Below are 24,902 nucleotides of genomic sequence, written 5' to 3'. Positions count from 1 at the left end.
TTTGTTTAAATAAATTTTGTTTATCTTTATTAATGTACTATTTGCGTTTTATACACCCGTGATAATACCAGTAGATTCAACATGACTTCGTTACACCCCAATTTGTTTGAATGGTTAATTTAAAATCTGATATGACGTAAGAATAAAGTTTAAAGTCTTAAAATTTCATTTAGGAAATATACATTAGAACAAATAAATCTTAAAATATTTCTCTTAGTCCATTCATCTTGGTAATTGGGTTGAAATTGTAATGATTCATCATACTGGTCACGTATAATTGATTTCTGCAATATAAACGTTTTATTATTTTAAAAGTTAATTATCCGAAGTGCTTTTTGTTTAAACAAAATTAAAATAAAAAAATAAGCCGTTAAATAATTCCAATTGTGACAAAACTATTCAACCGGGTGTGCCATGGAAGGTGTAATAAAATGATAATATATTCTCCAGTCCGCCATAAATCCTTTGGTTTTCTTATAAAATCATGGGTGTGATGATGAAGCATTATTGAAAATTAGATAGAGTCGATGGAACGAAATAAATAAAGGGATGACGTTCACTTAATAATAATCATTTATCGATAATCAGAGAACACTAATGCCTTTTTTCTCTTTTTTTGTGTGAAAGCAATAATGCTTTATGTTCAACAAGGGAAATATTTAACTTAAGTATTTTTCTTTTATGTAGGAAAGGCAAGTTTTAGTGCAAGATGCTAAACACAAATCATGACATTAATGTAAATGTGGCTTCGCTGAGAAAGAAGTTTGACATTTTTTCACTGGAAGAAACCCCTCTAGCATCTTAGAACAGATGCCGTCGAGTGACAAAAACGCCCCCTTCTCTCCCTTTCATTCACACCATTAAAGTCGAGGACACTAATGTACATGCCTTTCTACACCGAGCCCTCCTTTCCATCCTCAAAACAGGGCGTAATCATTTTTCCATTTTTTTGTTTACAACAAAGAATTAAATGCACGAGAATACAAAAATACCCCTTTATATATCGGAAATACAGAATATTGTGCATAACAGTAATTAATGTTGAAAGAGGATGAGAACCCGGAATTGTCAAAAATAATGGAGTTTTGCTTGTTAATTCTTCCAGTCTTACTGTTTATCATCCTTTTCTGTTTTACATTCTATCTATCATGCTGTCTTTTCTTGTTATCTCTATTTCTCTATTGATCTATTATCTATCTATCTAACTTTCTCTCTCTCTCTCTCTCTCTCTCTCTCTCTCTCTCTCACTATCTCTCATTCAATCTTTTCAAACACATACTATCTCCCTTTCTCTTTTTCTCAACACACACCAAACATATTTTCTTTGTGTGTTTGTTTGCCTTTCTATTTCTCTCTCACTCTGTCTCCCTCTCATTCACTCCGGGTTTCTGTCGTTTTGTATATCTCTGTTTGACTCTCTCTCTCTCTCTCTCTCTCTCTCTCTCTCTCTCTTCAATCTTCTGTCAATCAAATTATCTATCTAAACCTATTTTCTATATCTACAGATTTGTCTCCCACTGACAGTCTGTTTGCTTTCCCAGGTTTCTATCGTTTTGTTTAACTCTGTTTTATTATCTATCTCACTCAAACACACACTCTCTTTCTCTCACCTTTTCAACACACACATATTTTCTCTGGTTGTTTGTTTGCCTCTCGCTGTCTTTTTTCTTGTTGTACGTATGTATAACTCTCGTCTATCATTGTCTTACTATCTTTCTGTATATAAAGTATATATGCAGTGTGTTAAAATTTTTCTTCTGCCAAATGTATTATGAACGATCATTTTCACTTTCCCACTTTTTTATGTACAGGTGTCTCTCTTTTATAGGTCCACGTGTTTTTTTTCTCAAATCGTCTTTCAGACAAAGGACGGACGATCACAAAGACCGACCAGTAAGTTATAAAAGAGACTTGATTTAGCAAAATCACGCAGACACAATGAAGATTTCAAAATGTGAAACGCACATGACGAACGAGATAATCGGTAAGGATCAAATTACAGGTTGTATAATTAATTATATTTGCATTTTTTGAGCAAATTTGGAGTGAAAATAAATAAAAGCAAGCTTGGCTAGAAACATAATAATATTAATCAGTAGTAGACAAATAATTTGATGTTAAATATTGCTCTGAATATGAATTTCTTCTGCAATTCCAGAACAATACGTTTATTTTTAGAACTAACTAGAAAATTTAAAAGTTATCGGGATTGAGAAGGAAAGTTTCTAACTCGACTCACTATTTCTTTGTTAAGTCACAAGTTTTAGATTAATTTCTTTCTTTCTCTTCACTTCTCGAATTGACGGCTAAACCAAGAGAAATTAAAAATAACGAGCCCTATCAAAACGCTTATTCGACGCTTTCTGAATAAAGCGACGGTAATCGAGTTTAAGTAGAAACTAGAAAGCCATGGAATTAAGCCGAGCAATAGTGAAGCGTGAAATGGCCGAGTTCGGTAGAGGACACTTAGCCGAGCCTTAATAAAGTCTAATTTAAGGGGAGAGAGAGAGAGAGAGAGTGAGAGGGATGGAGAGGGAGCGAGACGGACTTGGAGAGGGATACGGTTTTCATTAGAAGGGCACCTGCAGCCCTTGCCACGATTCTCTGTTTCATCTCATTCTGGACATTCATTAGCGAATCGCTCCTTTTTGAGCTCAATTTGTCGCCATCAGTTCGAATTAGGAAGGCCCCTTGGGCGTTGAAACGGATTAAAAGGGCATTTCCTTAGGATCTACGATTTTAATCGAAGACGAAACCCCTTGGGGGAAATTATTTGTGGAAAAACCGAAAAATAAATTCTGTGTTTAAGACTTAAACAAAGAGCTATAAAACTTTTACAAAAACCTAATACATTTTTATTCAAACTTGTAAACAAAAACAACAAAAGTTGAATCCTGAGAACACGCTTTTAACAACATACAGGTTTTATTATTATGAAATGGACGTCGTTCAGCTCTGAGCTTCGTTTAACTCACGTTCGACGGCCGTTCAGATTTGAACCAGTATCATCGTCTGAACACGGTTCAAGACAAATTGAATTGGTTAAGAATTGAATTGAGTTTAAACCAGGTTGGTGTAACCGGCCCTTAAAGTCTTTTGTACCTGTAAATTTTATTCCTGTTTTTTCTTCGCATGTCATTATTTTGGACGAAAGGTTAAGTTGAGAAAACATCGATAGCCCACCACCGATGGTCAAAATATGTTGATACAGTTGATTTCTATGTTGAAAACGTGAACATCGGTTGCCAACCAACGACCAGCAAAAATTGCCTTAAATATTTTTTTCTTCAAGAATTCTAATAAATCTTTTCTCAGACGTTAGCAATATTAAGGCGCGGAAAGAGCCTAAGAAAAGAAGGAAAACGGGACTTTACATATTTGTCGGCTCAAATCGGACAATATGAGAAACGCCCTTTATGTACCCCTTTTCTAATCTCCGCGTCCGAATCATATCGCTTTTTAACAAGGCGACGTCCGTAGCGTTGATCTAGTTTTACACTTTAGATCTTTCTTCAATTATATAAAACAGTAATAGATATGTTTTATTAGGTTTCGCGGTCCGCTTGACCAAATAAATTATTTTCAATTAATTAAGGTTTTGGTTGAGATAAAAAAGTCAGTGTAACAAGCGGGATTCGAACCCACGACCTTCGGCTAAATAAGTCGCTGCTTTACCACTTGAGCAAACGTGACTATAGCCAGAGTCAGGATAGCTCTACCATTTGATTATTATTATTATTATTTAGGCTTATTTAGCCGAAGGTCGTGGGTTCGAATCCCGCTTGTTATACTGACTTTTTTATCTCAACCAAAACCTTAATTAATCGAAAAGTAATAGTTATGATGGAGTGAGTTTATCAATTGAAATGAAAATAGCGGACGTTCTACTTCCTCGATCAAACGTGTTTCTATTAACTTCCTAGTCATAGTACCTCCACCTTTTTAATAGTAGTAAAATTAGTGCGGATGTAGGAAGTTTTAATAGTAGAACTATCGTTTTCAAATATCGAATCGATATACTCACACGATCATAACTATTTCTATTAATTTCCTAGTCAAAGCAAAGACTAATGTTGGTTTAGTTTGGGTGTCGAACTAACTTTTCAACTATTTTATACAACATATATTATAAGCCAATCTGAAAAAAAAAAAAAAAAAAAAAAAAACTATATGGTGTGATTTGTTATCGAAACCATGGTACTAAGCTGTGAGGTGTTGTTTGGAAAAAGCGGAATGCTATGACGGAATGAGTGAATGGAGAAAGAGAGAGAGAGCGCGAGAAAGAGAGAGTAGTGATGTCATAGTCCAAAGGTTATATATAAGGTATAGAGAAGTGGTGCCAGTATAATTCCTAGAGGAACACAAGCGTTAATAGGAAAAAGTGCGGATATTGGGCTACATGAGATCGTAAAAGTAAGATTTGAAAATTAAATACTCATACCCAGTCATATTGATGAGTATCTTATGTTCAGAAAGACACCCAGGCTTCATTCTTCAGCACAGAGGATCGTAGCGATGGTGATACACCGCGATTTGCTCTGTCTATCAGCGGCAGTGATGAACGAACTGTTTGTTATTCAGTAATGTTTACGGATGTTAACACAGTTTTTCAGTTTGATAAGGAGAAGCTTATCGAGCATTTATCCAAATGGACGCAGGATGATGGGATGGTGGGCATATGCTGATTAGTTGGTTTTTTGGGTTTGGTGATAGTACGAAAGACAGAGGATTGGGAAATGAGTTGTTCTGAGGATTGCATCGTAAAGAATGGTCAGGACAACTATGGCTTTGATGAGAAGTTGAAGAAGTATGTTCATCATAATCAAGTCATACCCTATACATTTTTTAGATTTTCAGGACAGGTTTTCTCTTCTTCACTCACACTCTGTTAACTATTAGTTTTTTCGTTATTAGCAAAACGAATACGATTTTCGAATAATTTATGTATTCGCCGTCTCATCCTGCCGTTTTTGAACGCGTTTTTCTAAATACAAACGTCAAAACGTAATTCTAAAACGTTGTTGAAATACTCCTTAAACTCACATCTAAATGAGTGGCGTATCAAGCTCTTGTAGGAATCTTGTGATTTGGCTCCGTTTCAACACTTTAAAACAGTTGGCACTTGTGGGGTATCAAGTTTGAACGATGATTTCGACAGACAGTGTCTGCGAATATGAAACACAAACGCGACATTGACGTGTTATTTATTTAGTCATAACTTGTATAATGTGACATAATATTTATAAATCTAATGCCATCGTAAACATGTTGAAATAATTCATTAAAAGAGTAATGAATTGAATGAAGCAAAACAAATTCAACTGATGTTTAATCCAGTTCTTTATCGTATTGTTTCGCAGTACCTGTAGAATAATATACAATAAGCTTGATGGAAAGAAACCAGCTCCATTTTGACGGTTTTAAACATAGAGAGGAAATAATTTACAATACAAATAAAACAACATGCACAAACAACGTAAATTAGAATTTTCCCAAATTTTTAATAAAAGCCTTTTATTTTTGGCTCAGAAATCGTCTAATCGGCAGCTGAAAAAATTATGTTAAACATGCTCCAGCCTAAGTTTTATCTTTGTTGATAACTTGACAAATTCGCTGGCGTGAATACACTCCAGACATGTTGAACGCGATAGTAATGAAAGAATTTGTGTGCGTGTCTGTGATCCTTAAAGTATTGTCGTTAATTAAATCTTAAAACGATAATACGAACTACCGCAGAAATAATTTTTTACATTAAGATATGACAATTCAAACAACTGAAAGTAGGAAGTTCAGGCAATTCATGAACAATATTGTATATCTTTTGAGATACCTTGTTAAGTTCAGCACAGTCTGGCAGTTTTCGATTATTCTGACACCCATGTTCTCGCTGTTTTAGCCTGTCAGTTTCGCTAATTAGCGGTTTTCACTGGATGAACTTTTATTGTTTGACTTGCTTGAGATGTATTGTCCGTACTGATTTATTTAAAAAATTTAAAATGTTAATTATAATGAGATTAATTTTTATAATTTAATTAATGTATTAACCAAAATTTTGCTAGATCAAAATCTTATGAGGTCTACCCGTGGCCCTCATTCCTATCCTAGTCCTCCTCAGACTTCTGCCTATAAGCGTTATATAAAAAAAGCAAAACAAAATTATACGCTGTAAAAAAAGTTGAAATAAATAAAATTAAAGAAAAAAAAACGAAAACCGAGAGAATAGTAAAACCAGGATAATTATAAATTCCAAACCTAAATTAGTGTTGAATATTGTATTGGTAATACAAAACGGTTTATATTAATTATTGCGAGAGAATTGAGATCTCATAATTAATAGTTTGCTGTAAAGATTGTACATTGATATAGACAAAAAGATAAAGAAATAAGAAAGGGAGAAGAAACAAGTGAGAGAGTGAAGAAATAAAGAGGAAGAGGAAGGAAGAAAAAGAGAGGCAAGGGGAAAAATATTGAAAAATGAAAAAAGAGGTAGGTAGAGTTTAAGAGGAAGAAAATGTGCAGTGTGTATGAGTGTGTGGCAGAGGGGAGAGAGACAGACAGAGGGAGATAGAGTTGAGAAAAAGAAAGAGAGTGAGAGAGAGAGAGAGAGAGAGAGAGAGAGAGAGAGAGAGAGAGAGAGAGAGAGAGAGAGAGAGAGAAATGAAAACAAACACACAGAGAAAATTTCTGGTCCGTGTGTGTGGGGAGGGGTGTATTTTGAGAAAGGGAAAGGGGGTATAGGAAGACACACACAGAGACGACCAAAATATAACATACTAAATAATGATATGGCAAAGATAAAATGAGAAAGAGGGAAAGAAAAAAAGGGAAAAAGAGAGAGAAGGAGAGAGAGAGAGAGAGGGTGAGAGAGAGAAAGAGTGTGAGAGAGAGAGCCAAAACAGAATAAACTAAATTATGATATATCCAATTATGATAGTTACAAAGATAAAAATAACTTTTAAAAAATTTCTGAACCTCTCAGCATTTTATATATATATTTGTATTGTTGTATATAATTAGTATAATGCTGAGAGTTTCAGAAAATACGTTAGTTTTTGGCAAATAAGTGATACAATTCAAAGTTTCTGGAACTAATATACAAAATAGTAATAACTTTCAATCGTCTTGGATTCTGTTTCATGTTTGCCCGGCCAATGTTGATATTTGTGTGTATAATCGTCGTAATTGCATAGAATTCCTGCGCCGTTCAGCCGAGAGACGGAATGGTGTCCGCTCTATTGGTCAGGGGGTCGATGCCGGCCACGTCTCGCCACTGATTGCCCCCGGGTTGTTCTTCTCCCCTTCCCACGGCTTTAAGTTGATTTACAAAACCACCCCCGTCTGTCCCGTCTGCCCATTTTATTCAATACAAATGGTGTAACCGACTCAATTCCACAAACCAGCCACCCTTTTCCTTGCCCGAACGCCATGAATTTCTATTGAATTGTAACGTCCAAGATTTTGCACTTGAGCGTGAAAAAATTCAAATTCCTAGTAAACGAAGGTAATTATTTTAATAATTTAAATCTATTTTACTGTTGTTTCTAATGTCAAATTATTCAGAAATCGATTAACGGTCACTAATCACCACACGCTAATGTCAAATTTTATTTCGTTTATAATTTAAATGTGGAAACAAGAAAACTTCCAACCAATAATTAACTATTAGTTTTCATTTACTTCTTTTATTCTGACCATACCCACATTTGCTTTATTTCGTTGATTATCTATTTAGTTTTACAGTCTCTTCGATTTTATATATTTTTATTTTACTGTTAATGTTTGCTATTCTCTCATGCACTTTATTTATTTCTCTTTTACCGTGTTTTTCTGCAGCTTCTCACGCTCTCCCATACATCTTTTGTCTTTCACTTTCTACCTTTTGGCCTTCCGCTCACGGCTTTTTTTCATTCTTTTTGTTTGTTTTTCCCGTATCCATTCTTGTTTTATTTATTTATGCTAAAATATATTTCTTTTTTCCATTTTCTTATTTCTCTGGTTCTTTTTCTATTTTTCTTCTCACTCTCCGTTTTTATCTTTTTACTTAACTGTCGGAGTTTGTTGTTATATCACTCACTGTTTTTACCTATTTTTAACGTTCACTTTATACTTCTCTTTCTTCTGCTTCATACTACTAGCTTTTTACTATCCGCTCATCTTCTAACTCTTTCTTTCATTGTGTATTTATTTCCAACATCTGTGATCATTTTATGTTGTTATGATTTAATAAATAGTTTACCTTTCATTTTAGTTATCTCATTGTTTATATTTTTCTCTCACTCTTTCCATCCATCTTTCTCCTTTTTCTCTCTTCTTAACTATTTTTTCCTCTATTTATCTTACTACTTACTGAAACGAAGAAGAGGATTCAGCAGGAGAAAAAGTCGAACGAGAGATAAAAAACTGGAACAGGCAACTATTAAGGTATCAAAAGTGTCACAACAATGGCAAAATAGAAAACTAGAATGACTGTCAACACACACTATCAAATACACACATACACCTAGACAAGGATTTTATTTCTTCTATTTCTTTCTTACTCACTATTTCATTTTCACTCTCTAACCCTCAACCTCTCACACTTATTATCTTATATCATTATCACTATAATTCTTACTCTTTCCTATATCTCTCACTCTCTCTCTCTCTCTCTCTCTCTCTCTCTCTCTCTATCTATCTATCTATCTATCTATCTATCTATCTATCTATCTCTCTTTATCTCACTCTCTTCTCCTCTCATCCTTTCTATCTTTCTTTCTCTCTGTGATTCTCTATCTATATAATATCATTTATTCAAAAATCTAAATAAATAGAAAAATACATGCATACCGAATTGTTTAATAATTTTGTACTTCCTTTGTGCAAGCATGTTAATTCGATTGCTTTTAATTTCGTTTAGTATGAAAATCCGAACGTCTCCCAAAGGCGGAAAAAACTTTGCTTGACAATTTTTGTATAATTACGTATTATCAGTAAAATAAATTATGAGGTTTAGTAGGTAGTTATCAAGTAAAACACTAGTAAAATTTGTTAAGATCCCTCCCCCCAAAAAAAACTGTAGATATTGTGATAAAACGGACTCAGTTAGTATATTATATATAGCACAATTTATAGAAACTTTTCATTTTTTCGACTACATACGCTTTAATAATTTAAATACACTTAATTAGGCCAAAAGAGTACACTTTTCTAACAACCTTAAAGCTATCATCAGGACCTGAGAATTGAGAAAGAGATAAGTGGAGGTATTCATCGTCACTCTTAAACATAAATATTTTCAATTTTTAATTAAGGTTTTGGTTGAGAGAAAAAAGTCAGCGTCACAAGCGGGATTCGAACGTGTCTCTGGCTATACTCACGTTATCTCAAGTGGTAGAGCAACGGCGTATTAAGCCGAAGGTCGTGGGTTCGAATCCCGCTCGTGACACTAACTTTTTTATCTCAAACAAAACCGTAATTAAAGATTAATTAATTGAAAAGAATTTATTTTGCCAATCGGACCATGAAACCTAATAATAAATATTTTTATGTTCAGTGAACTTTGATGATGAATATAATATGAGAGATAAATAGACAGTGAAAGGGAGGTCCGAAGTCGTCGAATGTAATGTACAATATGCTGCAAGTGCCTTTAATCAGTACTCTAAGACAGTGAAAGAGAGCAATGAACTGACTGTCATAATAAGCGAAAATAACTGTGACAAATAACAGATGGTAAGAAAAAGAGAGCGAAAGCAGGAGTGAGAGAAGAATTAGTGAGAAAGAATAAGGAAGGGAGAGAGTGGTACAAAAATACCTCAGGGTGTAAGAAAGGTGTGGAAGTAGTAATGGGAATGCGATAAATTTGGTGTGAGAGTGTATAATTATTAATGTTATGATATATTAATGGAATTTTACAATCGTTTATTAGCACCAAAATGAGAACGCAGTTTAGTTGCTTTTCGAACGAATTGTATGCAATATGATTTTCATGATGAAAGATAATTTTTTTAATTACGCAACACATAAAGATTGAAACATGAAGTAATGAGTGTGTAAGCACATGTAGAGAAACAAAACTACGAAATTATCAAAGGGATATTTTTAGTTAGATTGATTTTTAAAAGAGTAATTTATCATTTGGTCTGTTAAATTCAAACCAAGGAGCAAACATATGATTTGACAAGTGAAACATCTGGCTGACTTAAAAAATTGCCGATAATATCAAAGACGAGTAATTTTTCTTATAAACTGTTTAGTTGATAATTCCGTTGTTGATTGATGTTTTTATAAATCGCGCTTCAGGTCGGCCAGGACGATATATAACCAATTGAGATTTCGGACAATTCCTAGAGAAAACCAAGACGCTGATTTGAAAATCATTTTATTTAAAATAATTGGACTTGAGAAAATTTAAAAGGCGGAATAATGGAATGTCACCTGGAAATTAAACACCCAAAATTTTTTCTCAGTTGCTCTATCGTCCTGCATATAATAGGGTGCGCCCACTTCGTTGCAGCTCTCGCTCTGTTTTTCAAATGCATCACAGCTTCTTCCGACAGGGAACTATTTAAGGCGGCATTCCAACATTTGTCGGTTTGGAGCTGTAGCATCCATGCGGTTTACTGTCTGTTCGCTCTTGTTACGGACGGACTGATTTTGATTCTGACTTTAACGGACGAGTCGACATCGTTGTACGTAAGAAGAAGTTTTATGAGAGCCTGTTTGGCCTTCCCTTCTGCCATGTTCAGCAACGCAAACATCTGGATAATCACGGACATTATATACTCAACGATACCAACCTACATCTTTCACATGACCAACACGAACCTCATTATTTATGAAATCCTCGATTTCCTCTTCTGCAATGCCCAGAATCCGAAAATGCTACACGGCACGATCTTGGTCTTCACATTCGTCATCGTTTACGTAGTGTGTATGGAGGAGATAAACGCGTACCATGGCGTATTCGTATATCCTTACATCGGCTCTATGTCCCTACCTAGAAGGATATTCATGTACTGCATGGGCTTACTTATTTTCTACATGTTTTACTTGATGGGAAAATTCATCAACCGTATTCTTTGGGACTATACCACTCTGGTCAAACTCTGCAATTACACCTATTTCAGGCACAACACGCTACAAGAAAGTCGTGCCGAAAGCCGTGCAACTGCCTCGAAGGGTGCGAGCCTTGTGAAAATTTTCAGTGCTAGCTTTAAGAGGTCATATTCAGCGCCTCGGACGGAGTTTCAGGCGAAGCAAAAAGCTGAAAAAGATAGTAAGAAGAATAAAGAGCGGCTGGGTGATAAGAAATTTGGTTTTTTCAACTGTTTTAAAAATTTCTGGTTCCTAAAATCTAACGCAATTAAATAACACATGTTCTGTTTTGTCATATGAAAAATATGGCTTCTAGTACAGTTTTGACTCTCAAGGCAAAAAAAAGTGTAGCGTTAAATAAAATGCTCACTAAAAACGAAACATTTGTAAAAACCATTAACTAGAACTTATAAAATATAACTCTAAAATTATTTAAAAAATTCTTTAACCTATTTCTTTAGAGTAGAAAAACGTTAGACAAAGAAACGAGACAGAATAACAGGAAAATTTAAAAGAAAAATTAAAAATTAAAACGTATGTCGTAAAAAGAAAAACACATGTAATTTCCTTTGTGAATAAACCTAATCTACCAATTTATATTCCATTCATATCGCGCAGAAATCTCAGTTTATCTCAGTTTATACTACTGTCATACAGTTTTATTTTGGTTCACTGCTGTATAAATATTTAAATATAAGTTCTAAGCTGCGTTCGTTTACCAATGTAAATCCAAGTTTATTATTGTGTAAAAATATACAAAAATAAATTACTAAACTAATACAAAATTGACAGATGATAAAAACGATTGATGGTTAATACAGTATCTGGCCGTATTGACAAATGCATACATTTGATAAAAAGAAATAAAAAGAGGAAAAACTAGGACTCTATAAAAACATTTAATGATATTAAGATGAATCTACTATATATAAACACATAAACAATGGAACATACAAATAAATCAAATATATAATGTAGAGATCCATTGAAATGCTAGCTGATCAAAATTTGTTGTTCGGTTTCCAGTTTTTTAAAGTTGGCTTTTCGTCTATGGATTCGTCATCTTGATCGGTTGTAGCAATGATGCGTAAATTACACTTGTATTTTGTAGTTACAGTTCCGATTTGTTGTCCAGTAGTCTACGTAAAGTCCCAAATAGTGGAATTCATTGGTTGCCTGAGGAGTTTAAAAAAATTGGATGATAGATGCTGATGAAGGGGGTTTTATGAAGATGTCCGTATAGATTGCATGAGTTTCCTAGGACACATGAAATTTAGAGGACTGTGTGGATAGTCAAGTTTGATAAAAAAAAAATTTAAAAAAAAAGTGAGCTTGGTGGTTCGAAAGAATTTGGATTAGAGTGACTTGATTCATTTACAGTCCGTACGTTCATGTTGGTTGTAGTAGTGATGTGTAAAGAAGCGTTGTTTTATAATGAGAGTTTCATTCTGTCATCAAGTAGTCTGTGCAAGGTCCAAAATAGCGAAAGACATTGGTTGTTAGAAAGGAACAACATAATAATAAATTGGTTGAGAGGTGCTGGTAAAAGGTGATTTTACGGAGACGTATGTTCCAACTTCTTGCTGTTTTAAAGACAAACAAAATTTGAAGTAATGTTAAGTTTGAAGAAGGAGCTGAATGATTTTGGTCTCGATTGCTTTGATTCTGTGGAAGTTGAAACGCTTGATTGAATCAAATAGTTAAATAGCGTTCGTCCTGGTGAGTTCATCTAATGATGTGTAGATGAGAATTTTTATTTTGTGAAAGTTAGTAGTTTTATATGAAGTTTATATATCTGTTAGGTTTTTTTTCAGTCGAGTGTGGGAGTTCCGAGTAAGTCGCTTGTCTATGTAAAAACACAAAATTCTAACTACATTGGTCGTAGAAAATTCTAAAATACATGGTCGTTATTTTCAGTAATTTTGATTTCCAGTCTGACCCACAATTTCTTGGCACATTCTTCCAAAAGGGAGAGATGGTCCTGGTTTCGGAAGGACATTATTGAATCTGGGTTTGCTGAGTGGATGGCGTCGTTTTAATTTAATACTTTTTAAAAAAATTTTTAACTGAATCCGTTTGGCTAATGTATAAATACATAAAATGTTTATCTAAATTAAATTAGAAGATTAATGAGTGAAAACTAGCGCTTGTGAAAACGGTCAAATCCCATTCACAGTTTTACTTTTCACAAACGTATTGCAATTTAAATAAATTCGTATTCATTCTTCTCATTTTACAGCCGAATGAAAGGGGCACGATTCAAAAAAATAACACAAAAGTTCTAACACTAAAAATGGCAAAATGCCGAAATGGATCCGTCAGACAAAACCAACGAGAATACGCCCGGATTATCGTAGGCGATCAAACCATCACGTTTCTCATTCCAAATAAACTTATAATTTCTCATAGTTTTAATCTTTTATTAATTTTAATTGTAAGTAAATTTGCTAGATGACTAATCTGAAATATTAAAGGTTTTAGTTTTTGAAACTCGTTAATTTTGGGACTGTGTTTAGGATTTTTTGGTGTTACATTTTAACCTATATCTATATATATATATAGGGAGAGAGAGAGAGAGAGTGAGAGGGAAAGGTGTTGCTATTTATTTTTACTTTTCTTTGGCACAGAATGTGTGCTCACCCAAGCATTAACCTCGGGCAATGTTTTATTTTAGAATTGTTCCGTCGAATCCGCTTTATTTAATTGAATTTATTGTCTTCACTTGTAAAATGATTCTACTCATGAATATTCCTCAGTTATGGAAATAATCACATGTAGCTGTTATACAATGAACGTGTTATTTTTAATGAACAAGGGATAGACTAAAGTCGTTAGGGTATTTGATGTAGACAATAACCAGCCGAGAATACGACTTACGACAATAATTGTCGATTTAAAATCGAATCTCAACCATCAACTATTACGTGTTTTGCATTTCGTTTAAATTGAATCGTGAAATGTCCATTGTTGTTCCATCGCTCAGATGGTGAAAGCTGAGCCTGGCTGTCTATTTGCTCAAATATGTAAATTGGATGTTTCTGCTTTGGGGTTGTAATCCCCAAATTTACAACGGGATAATCGACAAGGTTCAAAGAGATAAGCCGTTCCAAACGCCTGTCGAAAACGTTTGACCACATTTCACTTGATTTAGAATTTTTGAAGCCGTGGAGTCGTTTCGGAACAATGGCATATCACAAAATTTATCTCAACCAAAAAATTAAAATGCAATACATGGGATTATTCTTACAAAGTTTTTCTTTTCATTATATTTTATTGTAATCTAAAAAAACCTTAAACAATCATGCCTTAAAATTTTCTTTACCCTCTTGGACCTGACGGGCTTTTTTCCGCTGGACGTAATAAAACTTTCTTTCTTTGAAAAAGACAATCTCTTTTCTTTATATTTATATTATTATTCTTTTATTAAACCCAAGCTTAAACAAAGAAACTAGAAAAATCAAGACTCGAGAAATAATTCATCCAGCCTTTGTCCGCCTCTGAATGGAAAATTCTGTAATTAATGTCTTTCATTCTCCATTTTTTGTATGAATTTATTTACTCCCCCTTGTACTATTGTAAGACAGTATGTAAACCAACAAGACAAAAATGAACGAACATAAATTAACATTAGCTGGGAATTGATGAAATCGAAAGTTTTAATTTAAAGAAATTAATGTTGTAATTAGTTATTATTCTTACAATTATAAAAGAAAAGTTTCCATAACAAACTGTCGACGTTTAAAAAATTGTTTTTCACTTTTCTAATAAATGATCACATTGAGAAGGGAATTACTTTACAAATTACAACTTTTACCGCAATGGTCAGGCATTATCGATAAAAATCGATGTTCCTTAAGTTTATTCCTCCAATAACCAGATTTAATAGAAAAGTATATATAATTTTAATTATAGAAAAGCTTTTGTTTTTACAAAAAGAAGAGAAACCTCATTTTATTTTTGTTCAGAAAGAGTACTGCTCTTTGAAATTCAGCCTGGTGAAATCGTCCTCACGTACTTTCCACCCCGCGACGGGTTCGAGTTCAAAAATTTTAAATATATGCTAATTTTATAGGAGGAGGTTATCATTGCCGGGTACGAGGGACGGAATGTCGAAAGGCGAAAATTAACTTTGAACATTAAGCGTACCCTTGGGAGAGCATTCGTTTGAAATGTTTAAAGACGGCTAAATCGTTGGGATTCCTTCCTGAATGTTTCAAAATATTTTGAGAAATTGTTCACCATTACTGGGCGACATCACCATTTTAATGGGTTTTTTTGTTGTTGTGATAGTAGGCCGAAAAACATTAGACACTTGTGCGAGCATTCTTAAGTAATTTACATAACTTCAGTTATGGTATTTGTTGACTTTCTTATCATGTATTGATATATATATATANTTTTTTAATTTAGGTCATAATGTGAAATGAGATTAAACATGTACTTTACAAAAACCAAAAATGCTATCAGTAAAAAGGCAAAAACATTTTTTCTGAAAATAAACGATTTGATATCCCACAGACCTAAAGCTTTTGAGATTTTTACCGCAAAGAAAATATTGAAATTTTTGACCGGATCTGCCAGGCCAATTTGTTTTTAGCCGATGTGCGCTTTTCAACTTAAAAATTCTTAACTTTTGTTTTTTCTCGGTTCCTAGGTCCCATTGGCAAAAACGCTCGGACACGTGTCTCATATATTTGGACTTACTACCACAACAAAAAAAAGTTTCATTTAAATCTGTGTTTATAGACTCTTCTTGTTTTGTTATTTAAATTTAAAAAACAAAACAAACAAAGCACTTAAATCGTTAAATCGTGAGTATTCCGTTGCTGCCAGCATGTCAATTTTTAACTTGATATTGGGTCTTTGTAATACATTTGCTAGTAAAATCTTTTTTATTTTTTACCAGTTGGTTAAAGCAAATGCCTGAAAACTATGTAAAAATTGACTGGCTAAAATTGTACAAAGATAAACCCCGGGCAATGTACAGCTTCGAAAATGCGTGTGAAAAGAAAGATCAGCGAGCCTCCTGATCCTAGTTGAACCAGGATAATCAAAAAATTTAAAGCTAACAATTGTTAACGGAAACCAATTACTGTCGTAATTTGTTCAAATGTCATAAAAGTTTGGAAACTTGAAGTTTGTAAACAGAAATATGAATAAGAAATCAATTGTTTTGTTGAGATGATGAATCTGCAATATGATGGTTATTCCGAGTATTATTTTTACCAGTTGAACTTTTATCGTGAGGTCGCCATTACTAAACAAACTCAATAAACCGACCACTGACAATGGAAAAATAACAAAGCCAGAGAGAATAGACGGGTCGGAATTATCAGAAGCTATAAAATTCGTAAATCAAAAAACTTTTCTTAATAGAAGAATTTGCCTTTTTTTATTATTTTTTTTTATAAATGACAATAATATTGTAAATGGGTAATCAGTGAGTAAATTAACTCCTGTTGAATATCGACACTGACAACATCTTCATTGAAGCACAGTTCTATGAGTTGAAATTGTTTAATAATTCGTTTGCAAAAATATGAAGAAGGAATAAATTTGTCCTTTTACGTTCTGTAATTGTTCAAATACTTTTTTTGTTGTTGAAATGTCATAATATTTTTAATGTTGTCTGTTTTTTTATTAGTAGAACTTTTTCCAATATTTTTGCTTTTTTTCATAATTCGTCATAATCGATATGTCTGTCATGTGCTAGCATGCCAACTAGTTGAAATCGAGATGTTCTTTAATGCTGAATTGTTTCTTACCTTTTTACATCTGAAGAGAGCGATTATAGTGATGAGATTGCCGGGGATGCCGACGAGCATGAAAAGTAAGCAGAAAGCCGTCGCCAGGGTAAGGAGCGAATTGGGGTAACCGTGAAAAAGCTCCGTCTCCAGGTCTTCTTCGGAAAATGGAAATTCATAATCATCCGTGAAGTTCACAGAACGGTTGAACACGGGTTCCCATGGAGCCGGCTTCGGTTCGAGATCGGTGGAACCGAAAATACTAGCTTGGATTACCAGGTCGTCTCCGTAGTCGATACCCAACTCCATCCTGATCTTTTTACTTATCGACTGGTAATAATTCGTGTTTAACCTATGCTCGCTGTGACAGACCGTTTACACTCACTTCTGCCCATCGTCCGAAAAAGGATTCTGCAAAACAAACAACATAGTAAGTTAGTTTGATAAGTCTTAAAATATTCTAACGGTTAGTTTCAAAATACAACATTTTATATAATACTGTTATCAAAATTAACTACTTTTGATTAGTTTCCTCTTATTATACTTGTCTCAACGTTTAGATGAACTGTCAGATGAAAGAAATCACCCAAAACAATATTTACTCAGTAAGTCCTTATGTCCACATGGCTTGATTTAATAGTTAAGTTTCGCTTTAACATTTTTTTATTACTTTTAATATACAGCAATAATTTAACAGGTAGTTAATTGATTAATTTTTGTGACAATAAGCCTGCCTTAAGATAAACACTTCTGCAACACTCTCATGTCTTGCGGGTTTAATATACTCGGTGTCCCATTTAAGATGCCCATCTTGACAGATAAAAAGTTTCGGCAAATGCAATTTGTTGTAGAAGGAGGTGATATTTATATTCTCTAAGTAAGGAGAACAGATATATCAAAAAACGTTAGGCCGAAGAATAACGAAATTTTTAGATTTTAATTTGGACAAAATTGTTTTTGATTATGACACCACTACCAATATGGCGAAAAGTTGAAACAACCGGTTTAGATGAATTTTTCTCGAAAATTAAGTCTACCGCGGTATCCTTCAATCAGCCGGATTCCGCGTCGGATGGTCCCAATTATTTTTCTCCCTGAAGGGAAACACACGAGGAGAGATTGGTGAAAATTGGCCAGCCGCTGTTTTCGAGGGCACGTGTAGTGGCAGGGGACTCTCGCCCCCGCAGCTCCGGCTACGTGACGGCATAAACCGTAGGAATTAAATACGTGATCACACCTTTAACAAGACCATTCTACCCTTCTCGACAAGGCCCATCGGCCACCCACAATATCTGTTTTGACGCTTTGCAGACAACTTCCTTATCTTATGATGGCTTTGAGGGGGATTACAACCCCGTTCCGGCTTAATCAATGGTTCCCCCCTTTCGACTTCCTTTGTCTTCTGTTTGCGTGGAAATGGTGTTTGGGAGTTATTGGATTACACGTCGGATTCAACGATTGATCTGTAATTTTTAATAATAATGTTTCACCAATAGATTCTAACAATGAGTCGATTTGGGGTTTGATAACTTATTCTTAAAATTAAGTGTATTAATGTACGTTAACAGAGTAATTTAATCTATATTAATAGCTTGTTGCTTAAAAAATTTTAATTGAAATTTTTTCTTATTATAAAAATTAATCTCAACTAAAAACCTTAATTATTTGAAAGATATGAATTGGTCAAGCGGACCACGAAAACAAGTGAACTTATTAGAAATGTTGAAAAATTATTTGCTATGACAGCCCTCCGTGGCCACTTCATATGTCGCCGAGAATCGAATCCTCATTACACGACATTTGAAAAAGGGCAAAAAGGAGGGAAAATTCGAAGGTTGTAGGTTGAAATGGGAAGTTGGTGTCCGAGTGGATCGAAGTCACAATAGCTCAAGTGGTTAGAGCAACGGCGTATTGAGCCGAAGCTCTAGGGTTCGAATCCCGCTCGTGACACTGACTTTTTTATCTCAACCAAAACCTTACATAAAAGATTAATTAATTGAAAGTAGTAATTTGGTCAATAGACCACTAAATATAATGGATTTGCTATAATGTTGCCAATGCAGTCTAAGTTAATAATGTAAAAGACATTACAATTTTAACTAACTTTTGCTATAATTGAAGATATTTGTAAAGCAAAACGTGATATACAAAGAAAGTAAGATAAATTAGGAAAAAACAAGACAAGAAAGACAGGTACAAATCAAAAAGAAATAAAAATAATAAATAGTGTGAAAGACGTAATAAAAGATAAATAGGGGAGAAAGGACAGAAGAGACAAAAATAGTGCAAGAATGTGCGCTAGCGAGTGGAAAACGGAGAAATACAGAAATAAAACATGATAGAGCGAGAGAGAAAAAAAAGAGAGGTGAAAAATAAGAGAGTAAGGAAAAGTTTACATAAATAGACAAAGAACGAGTGAATAAAATGAAAGAAAGAATGAAAAAGATAGACCGGTTGATGAAGAGAGTTGTATGTAATGTATAGATAGAAAAAGATAACTAGAAAAAGAAAAGAGAGGGAAGAAGTGTGGGAGGGAGGGGGAGAGAGACTGAGTGAGTGAGAAAGAGAGAGAAATGGAAAAGATAGAGAGATAAATTGAGAGAGACGAAAAAGAAAGTGAGAGAGAGGTGGAAAGAAATAGAGCCATATATACAGTGGTACAGAGATTGATTGATTAATTAAACCTTTTATTTAACCACGCAAAGTTAGGTCCCGTGGACCTTTCTTCCACTTAGAGAGAGAAAGAGAGAGAGAGAGAGAGAGAGAGAGAGAGAGAGAGAGAGAGAGAGAGAGAGAGTGAAAGAAGAAAGAGACAGAGAAGGAGGGAGAAGGGGAATTTTGTGTGAGAGAGATAAATTGAGAGAGATAAAACAGAAGGTGTGAGAGAGAGAAAGAGAGAGGGTGAGTATGAAAGTGAGAGGGACTTTCAAGATCAATCAGCTGTAATTATTATAAAAAAATTTATAAATATTTTATCATAAAAATACAATTTCTGAAATTACATTATTTCCGTTTTCATAATTAGTATATATTTTTTGAACTTAATATGTTAGTGATCAGGCAAATCCCCTCCCCTTGTAGCCTTAAAAAATATAATAAGACTCAGTCAGACTTAAAAAATATCATAAAATGTTAAAAAACAGACAGGCTTAAAGACATACAATAAAACGTTAACAAAACAGACATACTAAATCCGACTAGTTTTCTGGGTTAGAATCTCGTCAGAGCCCCTAGCTTTTTAATAGATAATATTGTGAAAAATATTTTGTAAAATGATTTGATTCCTCGTCCGTGACACCCAACCGGTAGTTGGATATTAGCCTCCTGCATGACGGGCATACTAAATACAATGCAAAAGAGACCAACAATTTATGAGAGAGAAAGAGATAGATAGCGTGAGAGTAAGAGGGAGCGAGAAAGCGTTAGAGAGAGTGAGTGAGCAAATGAGAAATTGTAATATGTACTAGTGTATCATACGTATAACTCTTCGTTTTAACCATCTTGCACGATTTTTTTAAATTTTATTTATTTTTTTATTTTTTCTAAGTTTGATATACTGAAAACCACAATTTTTTAATTGAAATTGAATAGTATGACAAGACTCCATTGCACTGAATGACATTTTACGTAATTTACGTTTAGTGTTAGCATAATAACATAAATGATGCACAACTAATGCAGCACAACATAATTTTATATCAAGGATGATCATATAAATCTTTAACTAGGATGTTTATATATTTTGCAAGAGCGGAATTTTTTCCTTACAAGCAAATCCTTTATCACCCTGCCACTTTGTACATCCTGCACTCTTACTTGTCCGAAAGATTTATTTGTGTGTAGTTGATCCCTCGTTCAATACAGGCGTAACAACCTGTCCGGTGGAGAGTGTTCGGACCAAAAAGCTTCTAAATTGGAAATGCGTGATATATTGTTGCGATATAAGTGGTTATTGTAATTGGGATAAAATTAATCGATATTCTGGACTTTCCTATGGAATTTCAATATACAAGATTGTTCCAAATAGTGAAACTTTACAGTAGTGGGAGGAAATACCGATTATATTTTGTTTTCCCTCAATACAAAATATCAAATGGGTACGCTTTCATTAGTCACTGTAATGATTTCATTTTCTTTTTACTAGTATATAAACTTTTTTAAAATAAAAAGTGTTACGGATTCAAACAGAAAAAATATTTATTATCAGCCATTAGAACATTCAATTGTGCTGTGATTGTACAGTAGATAATATACATTTAAAAAAGCTTTTTTATTGGATTTACAGAAGTTCGCGAACAGACCTTAAACTTTCTTTTTGGTGTCGTGCGTTTGCGTTAGAAAATGGCATGAAAAGTTTTCCGTAAGCCCTTTCTTTTCCCGTTCAAATTGTCGCATGGACTCTGTTTTTCAAACCCAATGGCACTTTAGTTTATTCATATACGTTTTAGTGGTCAATTGACCAAGTTACTTCTTTCAATTAATTTTTCTTTCTCAGTCTAATTTCACTTAAAAGAGTGGTATTCCATTGACATCTATTTTGGATGACACAAAATTAGTAAGATATTGGTTGGGATAAAAAAGTCAGTGTCACGATCGGGATTCGAACCCACGAACTTCGACTAAATACGCCGCTTCTCAATCACTTGAGCTATCCCCCCGATCCTTGCGGATGCCAATTCTCCATCTCAAGTTCTCCTATGACCGTTCGAATTTTCCCTCTTTTTGCCATTTTTCAGTCCCGCCCGTGACACTGACTTTTTATCTTATGGGATTAAATTATGGGAGAAATAATTACTTTCTTTGTTACCTAATTAAGAATGAGATTACAGTACAGTAATTTATCCATAGTTGATTGTTCTTAAAAACTTGAATTTTTTGCGCTCGATCTTTCTACTCTCTCCCTCCACGGTCACTTTCATTCGTAATCAATCTTTCTTTTTGTTTATGTTCTTTTGTGTTAGTGTTCCATCATATGTTTTTTCTGGAATACTACAAGGATCAATATTAAGGTGAATTCTGTTTCTTATTCAGAGAGGAGCAATGATGCAGCCCCAGATCCCGCTAAAGGCTAAGCTGCATATCTTTAACGCGGTCTCACGCTCAATTCTGTGCTATGCTGCACAAGTATGGGGATCAGAGGAATTCGTGGAGGTGGAGAGGGTGCTATGGTTCTTCATACGAAAACTGTTCAGTCTCCCAAACTACACTCCAGTTTACATACTGCACATTGAAACCGGCCTTCACCCAGTCTTTCTATTCACGTTGACTTTGAACGGTCGTTATTTGGTTAAGGTGCTCCGAATGGACCACTCCAGATTCCCCCGTATGGTGGCTGAAGAGATCATCAGGCTGGGGATATCTTGGGCTGCTGACTGGGGTAGACTGGCGGACAGGGTGGGAGTGGGTTTGTCCTTTTTCGCAACCCGAGAGTAAGGGTCTCTCTCTTCAACTCCAGTCAATTATTAGTCGACTGAAAGATAGTTTTATGGTGAGCAACATAGAGAGAGTGCAAGCTTCCCGTCGATACCGTATATATAGGATGCTGGATCACGGAGTCAGATGTGCCAGCTTGGTTGGGGACCAAAAGACAAATAAGAAAATTACAGACATACGTTGGATCCTGAAACTGAGGGGAGAATTGCTGAACCTACGACATAAGCCGTATGATCTCCTCACCCAACAGGAGTGTGAGTTATGTAACCCATTCTGTCCCCCTACCGTTTATCTGCGTTCGGCGAAAGAACCGTATCAATGGACAGATGCATCAGATTACTCAACGGACCAGATTGGACAGACTTGGTGAATTATGCTAAAGCGGCCTGGGCCTATCGAAGGCTAATATTAAACGAATTTAATTAGTAATTCTTCTCTCTTCTTCTCTTTTACTCCCAATTTCTTTGCCTCCGCTCTTTCCCTTGATATTTGGTGTTTCTGTTTCTCCGGTCTCAGCTCCGCTAATTGATTTTTAATTCTCAGTTTTGTGTCCTTTTGATTTGGTATTTTGTTATAGATGTTACACTTAGCATAGACTTAGTTTAATGCATTTGTACGTTTATTTTACAGGATTAGTCAATAATTAATCCAAGCCCAGGCAGACGGTTACCTTGCCGTATTAAGTTTATTTTCTTGTTTGAATTATATGTAATTTTTCTTTTTTCTTCTTGTGTGCAATAAACTTATTATTATTATTATATGTTTCTTATTCAAGTAATGCTATTTATAGTTTTATATTTTGTTAAAACACGATCTATCTGGTAAACTGATGATACCTCTGATTTTTTCTGAACATGATTTAAAAAATGTACGGTCTGATATAAATAAAGACCTAAGAATCGCGCATTCTTGGTTTTTGAATAATTGTCTTTTAGTTTCCGGTCATTTTTGCTCCTCGAACTTTCGGAAACACGATACTTCGATGGTAGCGAGTAACGAGGCTCGGGGTTTCGTTTTCGTCTCGTCTGCCGTTATCCCTTTTGAGGGACTCAATTACGCCGAACAGATCGAAAAAAGGGTTTGTTGTCCTACTGGAATTATTCGTATAAAAGAAACAAACCTGGGAATGTAATAATTGATTTTTTTTATGTTAGTGTTGGTTACTGTGTCCATATTCACAATTAAACGTCCAACAACCTCGTACACTAAATGCACCATCAGAACTGTAATAATATATTTTTCCACATATGATTTATAGTGAATATATTTTTAAGATATTTTTTGTTTTTCTATATGATTGAGCTCATTAAATTTTAATGGAATTTTAAAATTAAAGTTTTTAAACCAATTATGATGTAAAAAGTAAACAAAATAACACGAACAACATTTTTAGGCCGATGCGTGCGCAATTCCTAATCAACTGGTTTCAAATCATAGTTTATGTTTGAAAAATTATTTGCTGTAATGTTGCGAATATCAGTCCACATTGTTAATATAAAAAGTTAAAACTTTAACTAAGTTTTGCGATAGTTGGAGAAATTTGTACAAAGTGATATAGAAAGGAAGTAAGATCAATGAAGAAAAAAAGCATTTGTTCATTTAGAAAATTAAACATCTCTTTTTCTCTCTTACTCCTCCCACTTCTCTCTCTCTCTCTCTATCTCTTTCATACACACACACACACACACACACACACACACACACACACACACAAAATCTCACTCACTGTATCTCTCGCTCCTTCTCAAATCCATCCATCTTCCTATCTACGGAACCCATCTCTCTCTATTTCTCACATTGTCCTCTTTATCCAATATTTTCTATTTATTAATCTGAGACTAACTTATAAATAAATTTGATAATATCTCCATCCTCCTTTCGTTTCCAAACAAAATAATGTTTATCTGCCTTTCTATCTATCTATATCGATACATTACTCTATCTGCCTACAATCTTTTTCCTGTAGTCCAATTTTTACGTTTACAAATGCACATAGATAGTCTGTTATAGTGTAATTACTCTAACAAATGCAAATAAGCGAGCCAATTTTTAATGGTAAAACAACATAAAATTTTGTTTTCTTTTTAAAACCCGAAGAAGCAAATAACAGGTTGTAATTAATTTTGTAAAAAAAATATTTGTATAATTTAATCATTTCACTGGCCACCTTTTGCACAAATAAATTGTGTTTGTTCAATCAAGAAAAATTTCTCCTTCGTATATAGTTTTTTTTAACCTGATAAAAACCAAATTGTTTCGAAACAAAAATAGAGTAAACAATGTTTTAATAAATTTGTTATTTGTTAGAATTATATAACATTTTTACAACGCTATACTTTTTTAAAACATAAAGTATAAAAAATTCATTACCGATTTTTTTCTTCATCGAACAGATTACAAAAGTAATTTAAAAATACACACAAAGGCAAAAAATCGGACAGATTATTGTTGCGTTAATTACAAAATATTTATGTTAATGTAAACCAAATAAACCTAGATCGGAAATTCATGAGGTTTAAAAAAATTATTTATTTATTATAGTTTGAAAGAAAATTCACCAAACAATCGGAAAATCATTTTGTGATGAAATTAAAATTTAACAAACAATTTATTACCTAATTTTGCTTCTAATAACGCATATTACCTTTT

The 24,902-nt window shown here is 34.0% G+C and overlaps 2 protein-coding genes across 2 annotated transcripts in view; one reads left to right on the top strand and one right to left on the bottom strand.

The window, feature by feature from the left end:
• LOC106671026 (G-protein coupled receptor moody) overlaps positions 1 to 24,902 on the bottom strand; it is a 274,923-nt gene that overhangs the window by 244,245 nt on the left and 5,776 nt on the right. Inside the window, exon 2 of the mRNA XM_014401778.2 lies at positions 16,842 to 17,231. Coding sequence (XP_014257264.1) covers positions 16,842 to 17,129 — 288 coding nt within the window. The 5' untranslated portion in view covers positions 17,130 to 17,231. The remainder of the gene's footprint in view (positions 1 to 16,841; positions 17,232 to 24,902) is intronic.
• LOC106671027 lies at positions 10,389 to 11,387 on the top strand. Its single transcript, XM_014401779.2, has one exon. It carries the CDS (start codon positions 10,405 to 10,407, stop codon positions 11,350 to 11,352), a length of 948 nt encoding a protein of 315 aa, XP_014257265.1. The 5' UTR covers positions 10,389 to 10,404; the 3' UTR covers positions 11,353 to 11,387.

The sequence above is a fragment of the Cimex lectularius genome, unplaced genomic scaffold (genome assembly GCF_000648675.2).
Source record: "Cimex lectularius strain Harlan isolate CLEC.00 unplaced genomic scaffold, Clec_2.1 scaffold261, whole genome shotgun sequence".
NCBI lineage: Eukaryota > Metazoa > Arthropoda > Insecta > Hemiptera > Cimicidae > Cimex > Cimex lectularius.
This window is presented reverse-complemented; position numbering and strand designations above follow the sequence as displayed.

Bases quoted from the DNA above. Each gene is read 5' to 3' on its own strand.
- LOC106671027 (XM_014401779.2), top strand. From the start codon at position 10,405: ATGGAATGTCACCTGGAAATTAAACACCCAAAATTTTTTCTCAGTTGC.